This window comes from Oncorhynchus masou, chromosome 5 (assembly GCF_036934945.1).
Source record: "Oncorhynchus masou masou isolate Uvic2021 chromosome 5, UVic_Omas_1.1, whole genome shotgun sequence".
Taxonomy (NCBI): Eukaryota; Metazoa; Chordata; class Actinopteri; order Salmoniformes; family Salmonidae; genus Oncorhynchus; species Oncorhynchus masou.
This window is the reverse complement of record NC_088216.1, coordinates 52,600,636-52,620,672: the sequence shown is the minus strand read 5'-3', so window position 1 is coordinate 52,620,672 and position 20,037 is coordinate 52,600,636. Positions and strand designations below refer to the sequence as shown.

General features: G+C 41.9%; 1 protein-coding gene across 1 annotated transcript in view; it reads left to right on the top strand.

The window, feature by feature from the left end:
* Positions 1–1,760: 1,760 nt before the first annotated feature.
* The window catches only part of dnai1.2 (dynein, axonemal, intermediate chain 1, paralog 2), a 32,848-nt gene continuing 14,571 nt past the window's right edge, over positions 1,761–20,037 (top strand). The window contains exons 1-17 of the mRNA XM_064965946.1: positions 1,761–1,906; positions 2,461–2,526; positions 5,598–5,693; positions 5,920–6,000; positions 6,187–6,313; positions 6,427–6,473; positions 6,640–6,795; positions 6,918–6,977; positions 7,082–7,207; positions 7,355–7,439; positions 7,536–7,653; positions 7,827–7,870; positions 7,951–8,198; positions 8,349–8,438; positions 10,657–10,744; positions 10,837–10,916; positions 14,392–14,540. Coding sequence (XP_064822018.1) covers positions 1,865–1,906; positions 2,461–2,526; positions 5,598–5,693; positions 5,920–6,000; positions 6,187–6,313; positions 6,427–6,473; positions 6,640–6,795; positions 6,918–6,977; positions 7,082–7,207; positions 7,355–7,439; positions 7,536–7,653; positions 7,827–7,870; positions 7,951–8,198; positions 8,349–8,438; positions 10,657–10,744; positions 10,837–10,916; positions 14,392–14,540 — 1,703 coding nt within the window. The 5' untranslated portion in view covers positions 1,761–1,864. The remainder of the gene's footprint in view (positions 1,907–2,460; positions 2,527–5,597; positions 5,694–5,919; positions 6,001–6,186; positions 6,314–6,426; positions 6,474–6,639; positions 6,796–6,917; positions 6,978–7,081; positions 7,208–7,354; positions 7,440–7,535; positions 7,654–7,826; positions 7,871–7,950; positions 8,199–8,348; positions 8,439–10,656; positions 10,745–10,836; positions 10,917–14,391; positions 14,541–20,037) is intronic.

Genomic DNA, 20,037 nt, shown 5'->3' with positions numbered 1-20,037 from the left:
TTCATACATTATTCATGACATCACCGTCCAATCATGGACGAATGATGATGGCAATATGAGATAACGCTTGAAAAACATCAATTTTGGAGATCACAACAACCACGTCGACAATATAGGAGGTCTAGACAAAAGCATGTCAGATAAAGGCTATATATATATATACATATATATATATATATATATGTGTGTTAATGTAAATATTTGTATGAACATAACAAGATTAAACAACTGACACATAAACTGAACAAGTTCCACAGACATGTGACACAAAAATGGAATAATGTGTCCCTGAAAAAGGGGTGGGGGGGGTCAAAATCAAAAGTAACAGTCAGTATCTGGTGTGGCCACCAGCTGCATTAAGTACTGCAGTGCATCTCCTCCTCATGGACTGCACCAGATTTGCCAGTTCTTGCTGTGAGATGTTACCCCACTCATCCACCAAGGAACCTGCAAGTTCCCAGACATTTCTAGGGGGAATGGCCCTACCCCTCACCCCCCAATCCAACAGGTCCCAGACGTGCTCAATGCTATTGAGATCTGGGCTCTTCGCTGGCCATGGCAGAACACTGACATTCCTGTCTTGCAGGAAATCACGCACAGAACGAGCAGTATGGCTGGTGGCATTGTTATGCTGGAGGGTCATGTCAGGATGAGCCTGCAGGAAGGTTACCATATTTGGGAGGAGGATGTCTTACCTGTAATGCACATGTTGAGATTGCCTGCAATAACAACAAGCTCAGTCCAATGATGCTGTGACACACTGCCCCAGACCATGACGGATCCTCCACCTCCAGTTTATAGACACACACACACATATACATATATATATATATATCTGCCATGGCCAGCGAATATATATATATATATATATATATATATATATATATATATATATATATATACAGTTGAAGTCGGAAGTTTACATACACCTTAGCCAAATACATTTAAACTCAGTGTTCACAATTCCTGACATTTAATCCAAGTAAAAATTCCCTGTCTTAGTTAGGATCACAACTTTAGTTTAAGAATGTGAAATGTCAGAATAACAGTAGAGAGAATGATTTATTTCAGCTGATATTTCTTTCATCACATTCCCAGTGGGCCAGAAGTTTTCATACACTCAATTAGTATTTGGTAATGTTGCCTGTAAAATGTTTAACTTGGGTCAAACGTTTCAGGTAGCCTTCCACAAGCTTCCCACAATAAGTTGGGTGAATTTTGGCCAATTCCTCTTGACAGAGCTGGTGTAACGGAGTCAGGTTTGTAGGCCTCTTTGCTCGCACACGCTTTTTCCGTTCTGCCCACAAATTTTCTACAGGATTGAGGTTAGGGCTTTGTGATGGCCTTTCCAATAGCTTGACTTTGTTGTCCTTAAGCCATTTGGTCTGTACTTAAGCCATTGAGTGTATGTAAACTTCTGACCCACAGGGAATGTGATGAAATAAATAAAAGCTAAAATAAATCAGAAATTGTGAACAACTAAATTTAAATGTATTTGGCTAAGTGTATGTTAAATTTCGACTTCAACTGTATATACATATTCATATATATTTTACTCTTGGAGTGCATGCAAAAGGCTTGAAAATGGCCCTCCGTCCTTGTAGACATCATCAACAAAATGTTGGCTGCATTTGGAATATCACTACCATTGACATGCAAAGGACAGCTGGAGGCGCTCGTGCTCCACAAGACCCAGACTGGACATGTTCGTTGGCACGGCAACTGATAAACACTTGCAGCAGCTGGAGTGGAGTTACAGTTTGAAAACTTTTAATCCCTCTATTTAAAAAATTGTTGTATAGCGCTCGTTATCTATACAATAAAAGGGTATTTCTTATCAATAGTGTGTTATCTCTTGGACACAATGCCTGTAGTTCACAAGACAGGAACTGTGAAATCCAAGCAGGTAACGTTAACGTTTTATAACGCTAACATTAGCTTTCGTTAGCTAATGTTTTAGCTAATAAATTCGCTATTGCTGAATGCATGATTGTACAGTAACATACATTGTAACTACGTTGCTATCAAGTAGCACTAAGTGACTGATTTGCTGATTAAGGGCTGCATCTCAACGGTTTACAGTGGCTTCCATTATTTGTTCCTTCTCCTTATCTGCATTGAGGTGAAGAAACTAAAGTTGCTAGTAAACAGCTGACAGGGCCCTCCCAAGGTGATGCTGCTGATTACGGCTGTAACTGACATTTTCTGCAATCAAAAGCAGAAATGTGCCTTAAATGGCACAACCAGTCCACAAGGTTAAGCAGCAGACCTCTTTCATTCTTTGGGGAGAACTCTGAGAGGCAAATGTCTGGTTGCTATGGTCTACTCTTGTTCTTTTCAGAAAATTGCAGATAAAAGAGAGAAGAGGAGCAGAAGAAGCCACTGGCTGACTGTAGAATACTGAGATGCAGCCCTAGTGGATCATGAAACAAAGTTATGAAATATGTCTGTTTTGTATAGGGGTCAAACACTCAGTCCCAGAAGGCACACGCAGCAAAGACTGCAAAAGCTGCCAGCAAGAAAAAGGTAGGTGGCTATTATAACTATACACAAATTTAATGACAAAATTCTATTTGTGCCATTGGAAGCAGGTAAAGCACTTCTTTCATATGTGTTTCTTGTCACATTTGCTTCAAAGTTGTTACATTTGTATCATTTCACCTCACCTGTGAAAGTGAAGAGGAAAACCAGCATCTCTGGAGGACAGTGGAAGTTGATCAAAGGGGTTCTTTAAGATGAACCCTATTTGGTAAAAGCAACACCCATAGCATCAGATTCTAGGCCTACAGTCTGTTTTACTAATAGAAAATGACGGAAGTTTATGTTTCAAAATCGACTCTTATTGGTCAGGTTTTTCTACCAATCCCGCCATGTTTTATGTTGTATTCCCATTTTGATTGTTCACTGAAACCATAGGAGGCAAGTTTGAAATACAGTGAGCTCCAAAAGTGTTAGAAGAATGCATTTTCTGTTGTTGTTTTGGCTCTGTACTCCAGCACCTTGGAATGATACAATGACTATGAGGTTAAAGTGCAGACTGTCAGCTTTAATTTGACGGTACTTTCATCCATATCGGATGAAAACTTGTGGAAATTACAGCACTTTTTGTACGTAGTCCCCCCATTTCAGGGGACCAAAAGTGTAGAGACAAATAAGCTTATGTGTATTATAGTAGTCAAAAGTTTAGTATTTGGTCCCATATTCCTAGCACACAATGATTACTTCATTTTGGAGTCACTTTTATTGTAAATAAGAATATAATATGTTTCCAAACACTTCTACATTAATGTGGATTCTACCATGACTACAGATACAGTGCATTTGGAAAGTATTCAGACCCCTTGACTTTTTAATAATTCTGTTACATTACAGCCTTATTCTAAAATTGATTAAATTGTTATTTCCCCCATGTCAATCTACACACAATAGCCCATAATGACAAAGCAAAAACAGGTTTTTAGAAATGTTTGCAAATTTATATAAAACACCCCCTGAAATATCACATTTACATAAGTATTAAGACCCTTTACTCAGTACTTTGTTGAAGCACCTTCTTGGGTATGACGCTACAAGCTTGGCACACCAGTATTTGGGGAGTTTCTCCCATTCTTCTCTGTAGATCCTCTCAAGCTCTGCCAGGTTGGTTAGGGAGTGTCGCTGCACAGCTATTTTCAGGTCTCTCCAGAGATGTTCGATCGAGTTCAAGGCCGAGATCTGGCTGGACCACTCAAGGACATTCAGAGACTTATCCCGAAGCCACTCCTGCTTTGTCTTGGCTGTGTGCTTAGCGTCGTTGTCCTGCTGGAAGGTGATCCTTCAACCCAGTCTGAGGTTGTGAGCGCTCTGGAGCAGGTTTTCATCAAGGATCTCTCTGTACTTTGCTCCTTTCATCTTTCTCTCGAACCTGACTAGTCTCCCAGTCCCTGACGCTGAAAAACATCCCCACATTATGATGGTGCCACCTCCATGCTTCACCGTAGGGATGGTGTAAGGGTTCCTCCAGATGTGACGCTTGCCATTCAGGCCAAAGAGTTCATTCTTGGATTCATCAGACCAGAGAATCTTGTTTCTCATGGTCTGAGAGTCCTTCAGGTGCCTTTTGGCAAACTCCAAGCGGGCTGTCATGTGCCTTATACTGTGGAGTGGCTTCCGTCTGGCCACTCTACCATAAAGGCCTGATTGATGAGGAAAATGTTTTATTTAATCTATTTTAGAATAAGGTTGTAACGTAAAAAAATGTGGAAAAGGGGAAGAGGTCTGAATACTTTAACCTCATAGTTATTGCATAATTTAAAATCCAAAGTGCTGGAGCAGAGAGCCAAAACAACAAAAAATGTGTCACTGTTGCAATAGTTTTGGCGCCTATTGTATATACAACCCTCCTTCATGTCTCTTTTCTGTCCTGGACAGTCTTTTTTTTAAATCTCCAGTTTGGCATTTCTCTTATGATGCGGTTCACAGAGGCACTGATGAATGAGTTTTGAACAAACCTTTCCCACTTTTGTTCCATGCTGGCTGTAGACCTAGCTAGCCAGTAACTAGCTAACAGTAGACACAAAGGGGAAACATATAAGTATCTTTGCCATAGATGAATAGGGTAAACTTGTAATGATATATGCTGACATTTGCCTACAGTAAATTGTTGGCACCAATAGAGGAGCCATCTCGCTATATAAACCACGCCCCTCTGCAAACACACCTTATCTGATATTGGTTACAAGCCGGTACATATTTAAATTAGGTAAGAGAATATCATGTTACCATTGGTGTATTAAAATTAGAGTTAAGTTGATGTCACCTTGTCCCCTTAGTAATGAATCCAAGTGTTTGACATGGGGGAGGGCACCAGTAACTTTATGATCAAATTTTATCAGTGTAGAACAGTCATTGCTCATACTTTGGTCATCATACTTTGATCTGGTTTCCTTCAAATATAATCACATTTCATGAAAACGTGATTTTGACAGTTCATGACCTTTAAAACCTGATAAATACATAGACTGAGTGCATTTTTTATGTTATCAATAAAGATTCACTATTAACAACTTCCACTGTCCTCCAAGAGTTGCTGAATTTTCTCTTCACTTCAGTTTGCTCCTCACATAATGCACCTTTCCCTTTGCACTTCACTTGTTAGAACCATGACCACGGGTAAGTCTGTTCCGCTTTGTGATCATAGTTGCGCCTTTACGATGCAATAAACTGCTCCTCTCTAGCCCAAACCTATCGAAAGTTATGACACATTTACTGAAGCTAAAATGTTTCTTTCTATCGCGGCTTTGCGGGTCACATTTTATAATAATAAAACATTTATAATGTTTTCAACGTTATAAACTAGCCTTCTTGCGGGCTGCTCACTATTTGTTTGATAAGAAACAAACATGTCAAGCCATAACTTTTAGATGGCACTGAAAGATAGGAAAATAGATATACACTCATTACTAAAGCACCAGTGCTACCAATGAAAAAGTTCATTCAGAGCCCTGTATCCACATGATCACATCGTTAGCATCAGGCAAGCAATATAGCCTATGTCAACTTTTTTTAGTCAGACAAACATGTTGCTTATGTCCGTTTGATCATGTTTTTTTGGTCAGGATGAGGAGGATGGAACAGAGATGGGTGAAGGAGATGAGTGGATGCAAGGGAAGACTCTGATCAAGCCACTTGACCAGCTGGATCTCACTGAGGCTGTGAGTTTACTGTAGCTGGACTGTGGTGTCTGGATTCCTGACATGGCACCAAACAGAGCCAGACTGTAATTGAGTCATAAAGGACACACAGAATAGTTCTGACCACAGATACTGTATAAGTAACTTCTTCTTCATATGGCTTTAAGGTTCTGGCTCATTCATTTACCAGTTGTATGTCATGTTTAGATGTTGTTTGATGTACTGTATCTTTTTGTCACTTTACCAGGAGTTAAAAGAGGAATTCACCAGGATCCTGACTGCAAACAATCCACATGCCCCTCAGAATATCGTCCGCTACAGCTTCAAGGTAAAGTATTACAGTAACCTCCAGTCTAATCCATGATTTTATGAACAACTTCTCTCTTCTTCCCTATTGGGTCCATCATGTAATGGATATTAATGTAAACAAACAAGATTTTCAAGATACCTTGTATGATGGATATCCATAAGCATTATCCAATGCAGATACATGTGTATCATTGTCTTCTCTCAGGAACGTTCATACAAGCCAATCAGCAGTGTGGATCAGCTGGCTGTCCACTTTGTGCTGGAGGGTAACCTGTTGCACCAGGACTCAGATGAGGCACGCAGACAGAGGGCCAAACAGGGCCTCCCTGAGGGTAGATAGCCAGGGCTTCTGGAATTTTTGTGTGATCAAATATGCTGCCTTTTACAAGAGTAAACGTTTTATAATAACTTTGATGGTAACATGAGATGTTGATTATTATTCCAGAAAAAGCCACAGTTGAGTCCGCTGTCGCTGAAAAGCCTGAGACTCCGGTAGGAAAGCACTTAAGTTATTAACATACCAAGAAGTTTGTGAAATAGCCTACATTCAGTAATTCGAGTGACTCTTAAGTGACTTCCAATCAACGCATGCCAAACCCACACAAGAGTCGGAGACAAGATAGTGAAAAGTGTTCTCTGGTTCTTTCTTCTGGCTCAGGCTGCAGGTGGGGAGGATGCAGGGGATGTGGAGGAGGGCGGGGGAGAGGAGAGAGCTGACAGTGTGGAGTCCAAGGCTGGCAAGAAGGAGCAGAAAATCACCAACCAGTTCAACTTCAGTGAGAGGGCCTCCCAAACTCTCAACAACCCACTCAGGGTAGGTAGGTTAGGGCCAAGGCAGACCATGTTGCAGGAAGCATACATTGCCTATAATATTGTAGAAGGGCAAATCTGTATTGCGAAGATTGTCAAGACTGAACTCTCTGAACTCCTTCTCAGGAAAGGGGATGTCAGACAGAGCCCCCTCCTCGTGCAAACTTCTCAGCTACTGCCAATCAGGTGAGAAATACATCATTTTGAGTTTGATGATTCTCATTGTTTGCTGCTCCTCAACATGAACTTTATGAAGGCTAGTGATACAACAGGGTAACCTCCTCCTGCAGTGGGAGATCTATGACGCGTATTTGGAGGTGCTGCAGAAGCAGGAGAAGAACAAGGAGAAGGCAAAAGCCGTCCCCAAGAAGGACGACGACAAAGGCAAGAAGAAGATGATGCTGGTGGAGACCCAGGTAAACCTCAAGTCAACAGCTATTCACTTTGACATGAAAAATAAATGGAGATAACACTTAGATAAATTGGGCCCTCAACAACACACAGACATTGTTGATCCCATTGAAGGTAGAGAACTGAAAACTTTCCCCCTGTTTCCCCCTCAGAGTGATGACATCACCAAAGTGGCCAAGGTGGCCAAGATCATCGAGCGGATGGTGAACCAAAACACGTTTGACGACATTGCTCAAGGTAAGTCCTTCCTTCCATGTTATTTTACCTTGATACAAAACCTCCTTATAGTCCCTGCATGGTGACATGATATGAGATGTCACTTCCCTCTTTTAGATTTTAAGTACTTTGAGGATGCTTCTGATGAGTACCGGGAGCAGGAGGGCACCCTTCTCCCCCTCTGGAAGTTTCAGTACGACAAAGCCAAGAGGCTGTCTGTCACTGCCCTCTGCTGGTCAGTCTTCTCACATTACAACAACAACGACAATGCGGCTTTACTATAAATGAAACAGTTCTGATAGGTGTGTGGCTTATAGACAATAGTTGGACCACTGGGAAAACCTGAAATCTTCCTAATATTTTTGGGGAAATGCATGAAAGAATTATAGCTTCTCTGTTACTCCACAGGAATGAAAGCTACAAAGATTTGTTTGCCGTCGGCCTTGGATCATGTAAGTACACAAGGTATACCAAACCTGTACCATTTTTTACTTCTTTCTCTGAGCTATCTTGACCCCGCTCTTCCCCCCAGATGACTTCACCAAGCAGGGGCGGGGCATGCTGGTGTTCTACTCCCTGAAAAACTCCACTTTCCCTGAGTATATCTACCCCACGACGTCGGGCATCCTGTGCCTGGACATCCACAAGCACCTGCCCTACCTGGTGGCCGTGGGCTTCTACGACGGCTGCGTGGCCGTCTACAACCTCAAAGAAGAGACGCTGCAGCCCATCTATAAGAGCACCGCCAAGTCTGGCAAGCACACCGACCCTGTGTGGCAGGTTTGTGTTAGTTTGTGCATGTTCTGTATTTTGGATAACACTCACTGACGCATGATGTTCCAAGACTTTGCATGTCTGTCTGGCTGTCTGTTTGTCTGCAAATCACTGTCTCGGATGTGTGTTTTTATGTTTGTGGCATTTCTTTTTCAGGTGAAGTGGCAGAAGGACGACATGGACAACAATCACAACTTCTTCTCTGTGTCATCTGATGGCCGTGTGGTGTCATGGACTCTTGTCAAGGTGCTCGAGAAACACATTCACTTTCCTCAGTATGTGTGTTAATATATGCATGTCTGCTTGTGAGCATTTGTGCATATTTTGTATTAGGATCCCCATTAGCTGTTGCAAAAGCAGCAGCTACTCTTCCATGAAACATGACATAATACAGAACATTAATAGACAACAGCTCAAGCTCAAGGTCAGAACTACATTAAAAAATATATATATATTACAAAAGGCACACGTAGCCTACATATAAATACATACACACAAACTCTCTAGGTCAAATAGGGGAGAGGCGTGAGGTGCCGTGAGGTGTTGCTTTATCTGTTTTTTAAAACCAGATTTGCTGTGTATTTGAGCAATATGAGATGGAATGGAGTTCCATGCAATAATGGCTCTATATAATACTGTACGCTTTCTTGAATTTGTTCTGGATTTGGGGACTGTGAAAAGACCTCTGGTGGCATGTCTGGTGGGGTAAGTGTGTGTGTCAGAGCTGTGTGTAAGTTGTCTATGCAAACACATTAATGTTTCTTAGAAAAATAAGAGGTGATGCAGTTAGTCTCTCCTCAACTTTTAACCAAGAGAGACTGGCATGCACTCTATTTATATCAGCCCTCTGATTACAATGAAGAGCAAGACGTGCCTCTCTGTTCTGGGCCAGCTGCAGCTTTAAAACCATTAAATATGTGTTAATAAGTACAGGACGTGAATGTTCATGTGTGTGTGTGTACCAGTCAAACGTTTGGACACACCTACTCATTCAAGGGTTTTTCTTTCTTTTCTTTCTTTCTTACTTTTCTTTATTTCTACGTTGTAGAATAATAGTGAAGACATCAAAATGATGAAATAACACATGGAATCATGTAGTAACCCAAAAAGTGTTAAACAAATCCAAATATATTTTATATTCTTCAAAGTAGCCACCCTATGCTGAGCACTTGTTAGCTGCTTTTCCATCACTCTGCTGTCCAAATCATCCCAAACCATCTCAATTGGGTTGAGGTCGGGTGATTGTGAAGGCCAGGTCATCTTATGCAGCACTCCATCACTCTCCGTCTTGGTAAAATAGCCTGCTGGAATGTTGGGTCATTGTCCTGTTGAAAAACAAATCATAGGCCCACTAAGCGCAAACCAGATGGGATGGCGTATTGCTGCAGAATGCTGTGGTAGACATGCTGGTTAAGTGTGCCTTGAATTCTAAATCAATCACAGACAGTGTCACCAGCAAAGCACCCCCACACCATCACACCTCCATGCTTCATGGTTGGAACCACACATGCGGAGATCATCCATTCATCTACTCTGCGTCTCACAACAACATGGCGGTTGGAACCAAAAATCAGACCGAAGGACAGATTTCCAGAGGTCTAATGTCCATTGCTTGTGTTTCTTGGCCCAAGCAAGTCTCTTCTTCTTATCGGTGTCCTTTAGTAGTATTTTTTTTTGCAGCAATTCGACCATGAAGTACTGATTCACGCAGTCTCCCCCGAACAGTTGATGTTGAGATGTGCCTGTTACTTGAACTCTGTGAATCATTTATTTAGGCTGCAATTTCTGAGGTGCGGTTAACTCTAAATTAACATATCCTCTGCAGCAGAGGTAACACTGGGTCTTCCTTTCCTGTGGCGGTCCTCATGGGAGCCAGTTTCACAATAGTGTTTAATGGTTTATACGACTGCACTTGAAGAAAAGTTCTTGACATTTTCCGGAGTGACTAACCTTCATGTCTTAAAGTAATTTTAGCTGTTCTTGCCATAATATGGACTTGGTCTTTTACCAAATAGGACTATCTTCTGTATACCACCCCTACCTTGTCACAACGAAACTGATTGGCTCAAACGCATTAAGAAGGAAAGAAATTACACAAATTAACTTTTTCAAGGCATACCTGTTCATTGAAATGCATTCCAGGTGACTACCTTATGAAGCTGGTTGAGAGAATGCCAATAGTGTGCAAAGCTGTCATCAAGGCAAAGGGTGGCTACTTTGAAGAATCTCAAATATAAATATATTTAGATTTGTTTAACATGTTTTTGGTTACTACATGATTCCATATGTGTTATTTCATAGTTCTGATGTCTTCACTATCATTCTACAATGTAGAAAAAAGAAAAAAGAAAGAAAAACCCTTGAATGAGTAGGTGTGTCCAAACTTTTGACTGGTAATGTAAGAGTATTTTTGTGTATTAATTTGTTCTCACAGTAGTTTTGATGTGGGTTTGAATGGTTGCAGAATGAGCTGGTCTTCACAGACATCATCAAGCTGTCGTTGGCGGGAGCTGTGTCAGAAGGACCAGAAGGCGTGCAACTTCCCATCATGGGTAAGACCTGTCATCAACTGACGCATCATTTCAACACTGTTTGATACCTGTTAGGATCATTGAAATATTTGACAATGTTTGTCGTCCCACAGCTTGTGGAACATCCTTCGACTTCCACAAACAGATTGACTACCTCTTCCTGGTTGGCACGGAGGAGGGCAAGATTCACAAGGTGAGCAGACATTAAAACATGGTCCCCAGTCATGTATCCCCCACTGACTATTGCTGTGTTCAGCCACTCCAAAATGTTTACTTATTTTATGGCAACTTAATGAGATATGAATTGTCTTGGGTGTCCTGACCGTCTGCTAGTTGCTCGTCTGAGGAATCAAATGGAGTCTTGTTCTGTTGTGTTTGTAGTGTTGTATGTGATATCCTGCTGGGCCACATAAGCACTGCCTTCTCCTTGTCTCTCAGAGAGTGAGGAAGTTCTCTCATTAGCACTAGGCTTTGGGCTTGGCACAGCCTCTTTCCAGCGGGCTATAAAGCACCACTCTGAAGTGGTGCTTTACCTCTATCTCCGCTCTCAACGGTGCAGCCCTACAACTTGTTTAGTGGTTTTTCGGGGGCTCAGAGGGAAGGCTTTTTCAAATGCTAAATTTAAGAAGAGCTAAATTTAAGAAGGGGAGTAGTCTCGGCGATTGGCATAATTATTATTTATTTTTTCGTATTTGTCAGAGATTTGTCAGTCTATGCTAGGATTGTTAGTCTAGGATAGGCTTGTCAGTCTAGGCTGGCGCTCTGGGAGGCCCTCTCACGTGGTGCTAAGCATTTAATGAGAGCCAAAATGAGGGCAGACCCTCCAAACCTCTCCCAGATTTGCTCATTAACAGCAGACAGCTGTAGTTTTTGGCTGGCGTCCATCCTCATTTGGCCTTCTCACACAAGTGTCTATCCAGCAGTGGTGCAAAGAGACACACTACTGTGAGGTTCTGAACACACACACACTGGAGCAGAGTTCTACAGGGGATCTTTTTTTCCCTCAACTTAGACGGGATGACGGATTCAATAAGGTCCCATCGCTCTCAGTTACAGCTTTGAGACAGATTGACTCAATCTCACACACACAGACAAACGCCTTTTAGAAGCCCCTTACAGAACTGCCACTGCCACACAGAGCCTCAAGTGACAGGCAGCTCAGTCTACTCTCTCTAAAGGCTATGCTAATTGTGAGCCTTAGCCCACTGTGTTAGCTAGCTAGCTCCCTGCAATGTTATGGTTCGGTAAGCGCATATGCTAATGAAGAGTTTTGGCTGATTGCGAGCTCGCTGTAGCAGTGTCATCAAAAGGCCCATTCTGATTTTCCAGATCTTCCTGACTGTGCAAGCTCATTAGTTTCTCTTCAGTGTCTCGTTGTTGTGGCGTTTTTGCAACATCGGGTGGGAGATAGTTTCATCACACACACGCACTGTGGTCTAAGTCACAATAAACCTACAGTATTTAGGGTTTAATATGCCTACATTAAGGGTTTTTGAAAACTCTGTACATTACATTGTAATGAAGGCCTTTTATGTTGTACAACAGGGGTTCCCAAACGTTTTCTCTCAGGCCCCCCTTCCAGCATTGGGGAACATCCCGCCAGGTTTATCTCTATGGGCATAAGCACTGTAAACAAATTTAGAAGGTTTTAAAGCTTATTTCCTGCAATTCTACACATTTTGTCATGTCTAATGTGTATTCATGTAATATTTGAGTGACTGAAACATTACAACAAAAATATGGTCAAAAAAGCCTAGCTAAAAAAAACGTTAGCTTACATGGGCGAGTTGATCTGGACATTTCTGGCAAGTTGTAAATAGCTCTCTTAAAGTATGCAATGGCTGACATGACAAGAGAATTATACTAGTGCATTCTACTATTACAACTTTAAAGAGTAAGTTGAAAGCCGTGCCCCGCACCACAGTTTGGGAACCACTGTTGTAGAAGATGCTAAGACGTTCATCAGGCTCATGATCGTGTGCTCTACATCAGGATAAAATTGAGAGAAAAGATCATAGGTGGCACAGGAGTTTCAAGGTTGGGGAAACTATCTTTTCACCCCTCACCCAAAAAAATCACCTTTAAGATAAAGCATGCATCTATTATCCCATTTGCAGACTAATGTAAAATAGCCTACTATTTCAAATGTGATGAGAAGATTGAATAGTCATAAATTAGGATTATAATATAACTCAATATTTGCAAAATAATTAGGTTCTGAACAATGCTTTTTTTCTCCTTTGCACAGATTCAGAGCTCAGCCCTAGCTAAGGATTTTTTGGGGGGTGGTTGAGAATAGATTTTTTCATTTTAGAAACACATTTCATGCAATTCTACGAACACTTTACATGGCTGCCGACATATTAGCAGAATCCTAATCTTTAACAAAAATGACAGGGTAGCCTGCTCTGCTGACAAACTGACAGCAATAAAAACAACCTTGTCTTGAATGCAACCATCTAATCTAGGCCTATGAAAAGGTGAGACACATATTGTACAATATGACGTCCATCTAGCCTGGAGGAGGAAATGATATTATCCTAAAATGACTTTCCAGTGGCACTGACTCACACAACGAATGATAAAGACAGGGAATATATTCTCCACGAGTGCTAATACGATGGGCAATAATGTTTCGTTCAATTTATGAATTGAGAATTTTTGTAACTAAAGACAGATTATAGTTTTTACTCTCTTTTCTCTTTAGTGTTTGTCCCACGATTGTATTTTGAAATGTTGCGATATAGCCCTAGGACTATTTTAGATGCGCTTCACTGACAGCCGCACTCAACAAACAGCTATGTGCTTGTGATTTAAAACAATCGACAGCTATTTCTTAAAAGAAGCTAATGACCATCTGTGGATAAATCATGCTCTCTGGTTTAGTCATTTGAATGATTTAAAAAAGTTATTTGTATCATTTATATTATTATTTTATTTATTTCTTCATAGATAGGATTAATTATAGCTAGCTCCTTGTCTCCTCCTTGTTAGCTCTAGCTAGCTCCTTGTCTGTGACATTTTTGATTCATGCAAACTCGCACAAATACACACCCACACACACAGCTATGCGTGTGATATCAGTTCCAATCTGTCACCTCTTGTTGGAAAACAGCCACCTCCGGGAGCTCTTGGGAAAAATGTAATATCTCTGCTGTGATTTATTCATTACATATCCCCTTATATCAAAAACCCACTGGGCACAGACATCAGTTCAACGTCTATTTTTATTTACATTTGGTTGAGTTGTCAACTAACACGAAATCAACAAAACATGTCACCATGACATTGGAATTAGTTGTTTTTTTAAAAGAAATTCCCTTACGTTGGTGACTTTTTGCAAATCCAATCTGTTTTCCACGTTGATTAAACCTCCTAATAATGAATTTCTTTGTTGAAATGACGTGGAAACAACGTTGATTCAACCAGTTTTGGCCAGTGGGGGACATACCATTTAGGCCTGGGCTGCATTTTGATTTATCTCTTTCATTTAACTCTGATACTTTCTCTGTGCTTTCACTCCTATCATTCTGTCACCATGCAAATTATGTAGCTTGCAATAATAGTAGAGAGCAAGTTTGGTTCACAGCTAAAGTACATTGTCTATCTGGAGTGGTTTATGGATGAATGCGAGGACTGACTCCATATTATTGCTGTGTCATTTCCAGTGCTCCAAGGCTTACTCCAGCCAGTTCCTGGAGACCTACAATGCCCATAACATGGCAGTGGACGCAGTTAAGTGGAACCACTTCCACACCAAGGTCTTTATATCCTGCAGCTCTGATTGGACCGTCAAGATCTGGGACCACACCATCAAGTAAGTCTACTCACCATCACACTATTGTGCCCGCCCACCATCAATTAAGTCTACTCACCATCACACTATATGCCCGCCCACCATCAAGTAAGTCTACTCACCATCACACTATTGTGCCCGCCCACCATCAAGTAAGTCTACTCACCATCACACTATGTGCCCGTCCATCCTCAAGTAAGTCTACTCACCATCACACTATTGTGCCCGCCCACCATCAAGTAAGTCTACTCACCATCACACTATTGTGCCCGCCCACCATCAAGTAAGTCTACTCACCATCACACTATTGTGCCCGCCCACCATCAAGTAAGTCTACTCACCATCACACTATTGTGCCCGCCCACCATCAAGTAAGTCTACTCACCATCACACTATTGTGACCCGAATCAAACTATGCTGTCTCTGATATTTATTTTCACATTGGCCACCTTAGATTAGAGGAGTAGCTAAATTCAAAAAGGTCTCGCTGTTCCAAATCTATGTCAGACTATAATTCTGATTTTAAAATGGCACCTCAAAAACATCCATTTGAACCCTGGGGGCTCTATTTTTGTCTGCCACAAAGGAGGCACAAGATAGTTTTCAATTTTATGATGTAAAAACTGGCGGTCTGGCATTTTCCAGCTCCAATGTCAGGTTCGGCAGTTTACCTGTCTAACATCAGCTCAATTGCGCTGAAGTGGGAGGGGTGGCAATATCTGAGGCCTGTACTTAAAAAAAAGCACAAAATAGAAAATGTCATAATGCGCTAATTAGAAGTTATAAGACCCACATAAAGCAGGTCTTAAAGGTAACGCATGGTTTTTGAGAGCGGATGCGCAGCCTATCCAGCCATGACGTGCGGTGCATATGGTGATTCTCATTCGTATTAACATAAAAAACTATTGGTTTCCCCCCATTTCATTTCATTTGGGGGGTGCAATGCAAATAGTCTGGGTAGCCATTTGATTAGATGTTCAGGAGTCTTATGGCTTGGGGGAAGAAGCTGTTTAAAAGCTTCTTGACCCTAGACTTGGCGCTTGCTGTGCGGTAGCAGAGAGAACAGTCTATGACTAAGGTGGCTGTAGTCTTTGACAATTTTTAGGGCCTACCTCTGACACCGCCTGGTATAGAGGTCCTGGATGTGCAGGAAGCTTGGCCCCAGTGATGTACTGGGTTGTACACACTACCCTCTGTAGTGCCTTGTGGCCGGAACCCAAGCAGTTGCCATACCAGGCAGTGATGCAACCAGTCAGGATGCTCTCGATGATGCAGCTGTAGAACCTTTTGAGGATCTGACGACCCATGCCAAATATTTTCAGTCTACTGAGGGGGAATAGGTTTTGTCGTGCCCTCTTCATGACTGTCTTGGTATGCTTGGACCATGTTAGTTTGTTAGTTATGTGGACACCAAGGAACTTGAAGCTTTCAACCTGCTCCATTACAGCCCCATCGATGAGAATGGGTGTGTGCTTGGTCCTCCTTTTCCTGTAGTTCACAATCATCTCCTTTGTCTTGATCACGTTGAGGGAGAGGTTGTTGTCTTGGCATCACACTGCCAGGTCTCTGACCTCCCTATAGGCTGTCTCGTCGTTGTCTGTGATCAGGCCTACCACTGTTGTGTCATTGGAAAATGTAATGATCATGTTGGAGTCATGCCTGGCTGTGCAGTCATGAGTGAACAGGGAGTACAGGAGGGGACTGAGCACACACCCCTGAGGGGCCCCTGTGTGGCTGTTTTGTTACCTACCCTTACCACCTGGAGGCGGCCCGTCCGGAAGTCCAGGATCCAGTTGCAGAGGGGGTGTTTGGTCCCAGGGTCCTTAGCATATTGATGAGGTTTTAGGGCACTATGGTGTTGAACTCTGAGCTGTAGTCAATGAATAGCATTCTCACATAGGTGTTCCTTTTGTCCAGGTGGGAAAGGACAGTGTGGAGTGCAATAGAGATTGCATCATCTGTGGATCTGTTAGGACGGTATGCAAATTGGAGTGGGTCTAGGGTTTCTGGGATAATGGTGTTGATGTGAGCCATGACCAGCCTTTCAAAGCACTTCATGGCTACAGACGTGAGTGCTATGGGTTGGTAGTCATTTAGGCAGGTTACCATAGGGACATGGTGGTCTTCTTAAAACATGTTGGTATTACAGACTCGGACAGGGAGAGGTTGAAAATGTTAGTGAAAACACTTGCCAGTTGGCCAACGCATGCTCGCAGTACACGTCCTGGTAATCCGTCTGGCCCTGCGACCTTGTGAATGTTGGCCTTTTTAAAGGTCTTACTCACATCGGCTGCAGAGAGCGTGATCACACAGTCGTCCGGAACAGCTGGTGCTCTCATGCATGTTTCAGTGTAATTTGCCTCGAAGCGAGCATGGAAGTAGTTTAGCTCATCTGGTAGGTTCATGTTACTGGGCAGCTCTCGGCTGCGCTTCCCTTTGTAGTCTGTAATGGTTTATAAGCCCTGCCACATCCGATGAGCGTCAGAGCCGGTGTAGTACGATTTGGTCTTAGTCCTGTATTGACGCTTTGCCTGTTTGATGGTTCGTGGAAGGACAAAGTGGGATTTCTTATAAGCTTTCGGGTTAGAGGCCCGCTCCTTAAAAGCGGTAGCTCTAGCCTTTAGCTCAGTGCAGATGTTGCCTGTAATCCATGGCTTCTGGTTGGGTTATGTACGTACGGTCACTGTGGGGACGACGTCATCGAATTTTCCAATGATTGCATGTTAGCTAGTAGAACAGAAGTCAGTGTGGGTTTATTCGATCGCATATGAATTTTCAGAAGGCAGCCCGACCTCCGTCCTCTTTTTCTCCTTCTTCTCTTCACGCAAATAACAGGGATTTGGGCCTGTTCGCGGGAAAGCAGTATGTTCTTCACGTCGGGCTTGTTGGACTCGTTAAAGGGAAAAAAAGCTTCTACCAGTTTGTGGCGAGTAATCGCTGATCTGATGTCCAGAAGTTATTTTTGGTCGTAAGAGACGGTAGCAGCAACATTATATACAGAATAAGTGAACAAATAAGTTACAAACAATGCAAAAAAATTAACAAAAAACACGTTTGGTTAGAAGAGCGTAAAACATCATCCATCTTCTTACGGCGCCATGAGCCACTCAGTTGTGTTGTGACAAGGTAGGGGTGGAATAGCCCTATTTTGTAAAAAAAAACAAGTCCATATTATGGCAAGAACAGCTGAAATAAGCAAAGAGAGATGACAGTCCATCATTTCTGTAAGGCATGAAGGTCAGTCAATCTGGAAAATGTCAAGAACTTTGAAAGTTTCTTCAAGTGCAGTCGCAAAAACCATCAAGCACTATGATGAAACTTGCTCTGATGAGGACTGCCACAGGAAAGGAAGACCCATTATTACCTCTGCTGCAGAGGATAAGTTCATTAGAGTTAACCGCACCTCAGAAATTGCAGCCCAAATAAGTTATTCACAGAGTTCAAGTAACAGACACATCTCAACATCAACTGTTCAGAGGAAATTGCGTGAATCAGGCCTTCATGGACGAATTGCTGCAAAGAAACCACTACTAAAGGACACCGATAAGAAGAAGAGACTTGCTTGGGCCAAGAAACACGAGCAATGGACATTAGACCGGTGGACATCTGTCCTTTGGTCCAAATTTGAGATTTTTGGTTCCAAACGCAGCATCTTTGTGAGACGCAGAGTAGGTGAACAGATGATCTCCGCATGTGTGGTTACCTCCGTGAAGCATGGATTTGGAGGTGTGATGGTGTGGGGGTGCTTTGCTGGTGACACTGTCAGTGATTTATTTAGAGGCACACTTAACCAGCATGGCTATCACAGAATTTTGCAGCAATACGCCATCCCGCCTGGTTTGTTCTTAGTGAGACTATCATTTGTTTTTCAACAGGACATTGACCCAAAACACACCAGGTTGTGTAAGGGCTATTTGACCAAGGAGAGTGATAGAGTGCTGCTTCAGATGGCCTGGCCTCCACAGTCACCCGACCTCAACCCAATTTAGATGGTTTGGGATGAGTTGGACCGCAGAGTGAAGGAAGAGCAGCCAACAAGTGCTCAGCATATGTGGGAACTCCTTCAAGACTGTTGGAAAAGCATTCCAGGTGAAGCTGGTTGAGAGAATGCCAAGATTGTGCAAAGCTGCCATCAAGGCAAAGGGTGGCTACTTTGAAGAATCTCAAATATAAAATATATTTAGAGTTGTTTAACACTTTCTTTGTTACAACATGATTCCACATGTGTTATTTCATGGTGTTGATGTCTTCACTATTATTCTACAATGTAGCAAATAGTAAACATAAAGAAAAACCTTTGAATGAGTAGTTGTGTCCAAACTTTTGACTGGTACTGTATTTATACTGTATATTGTTTCCTGATCTTTGTTATATCCCTCGTATATAGGACAGACATTTCAGAAGAAACTTCCTTTAGATTTTTTGGGGGGGACTATCTGTTGTTCATTGCAGTGAATCTGTTATTTCATGCATTTGTATGGGCTAATAGCAGTAATGCCAAATAATATTTTTCATAAAATATTGTTTTATGTATTTTTGTGATACTTCAAGGGGTCTTAAAATTCTAAATCAAATAGCAAAATGATCCTTGGTATGACCTTCTTAAAACAGAATACTTTTTCAGAAATTGATTCGACATTGTTTAGGGAGCATGGTGAAGGAGCCACTTATTTAGTTCAGCAGTAGTTGAACAGTAGTCCCTCTGCACACTTAAATGGTCATTTGAATAAGATCGTGTGGATTGATTAGGTCGGAACTACTTTTTCCTGTTGATACAAGCCCTTGTAACTCCATCTATCTGAATGGGCTGTGAGTGATGAGTCATGCGTCTCAGATCAGATCTAGCCTGAGTCACAAAATGTCAGAAGTAGTGTTACAGATTTCTCTGCAGGTTACAGAAATCAGGACTTCAGCCTGGCAGCCTGTGATAAATAATAATATCATTCAGCTTACCCCGCACTCTCTTGACATCCTAGCTTCTTTCAGTAGCTTCATGTGCTATCTGTCTGTTTATCCACATAGAATAACTATCTCTCTAGTCTATGGACTGGCTGCACCACTTTTTGATTGACAAAATACAAGCATTTGGCTGCACCTGCAAATCTGTGAATGCGACCAATAAACATTGATTTCTAGCCTACTTTGTATCTTAGTTAACAGAAACAATTTAGAGTAAATGTGTTCTTTAACTGCCTGATACCACTTGGGAATCAGTGTGACCAATCTGTTTTGTTCTCATTTAATGAATAATCACTCCAAAGATATTTTGGATTGATTTTTTTAAACCAGGCAAGTCATTGAAGAACACATTTTTATTTTGAATGATGGACTAACAGGGAACAGTGGGTTAACTGCCTTGTTCAGTGGCAGAATGACTGATTTTCTTTACCTTGTCAGTTCAGGGATTTGATCCAGCAACCTTTTGATTAGTGGCCCAACACTCTAACCACTAGGCTATCTGCCGATATGGATTTGACCAGGTTCTATTTGCCACGTCTTTAGCGCTACTTATCTGCCT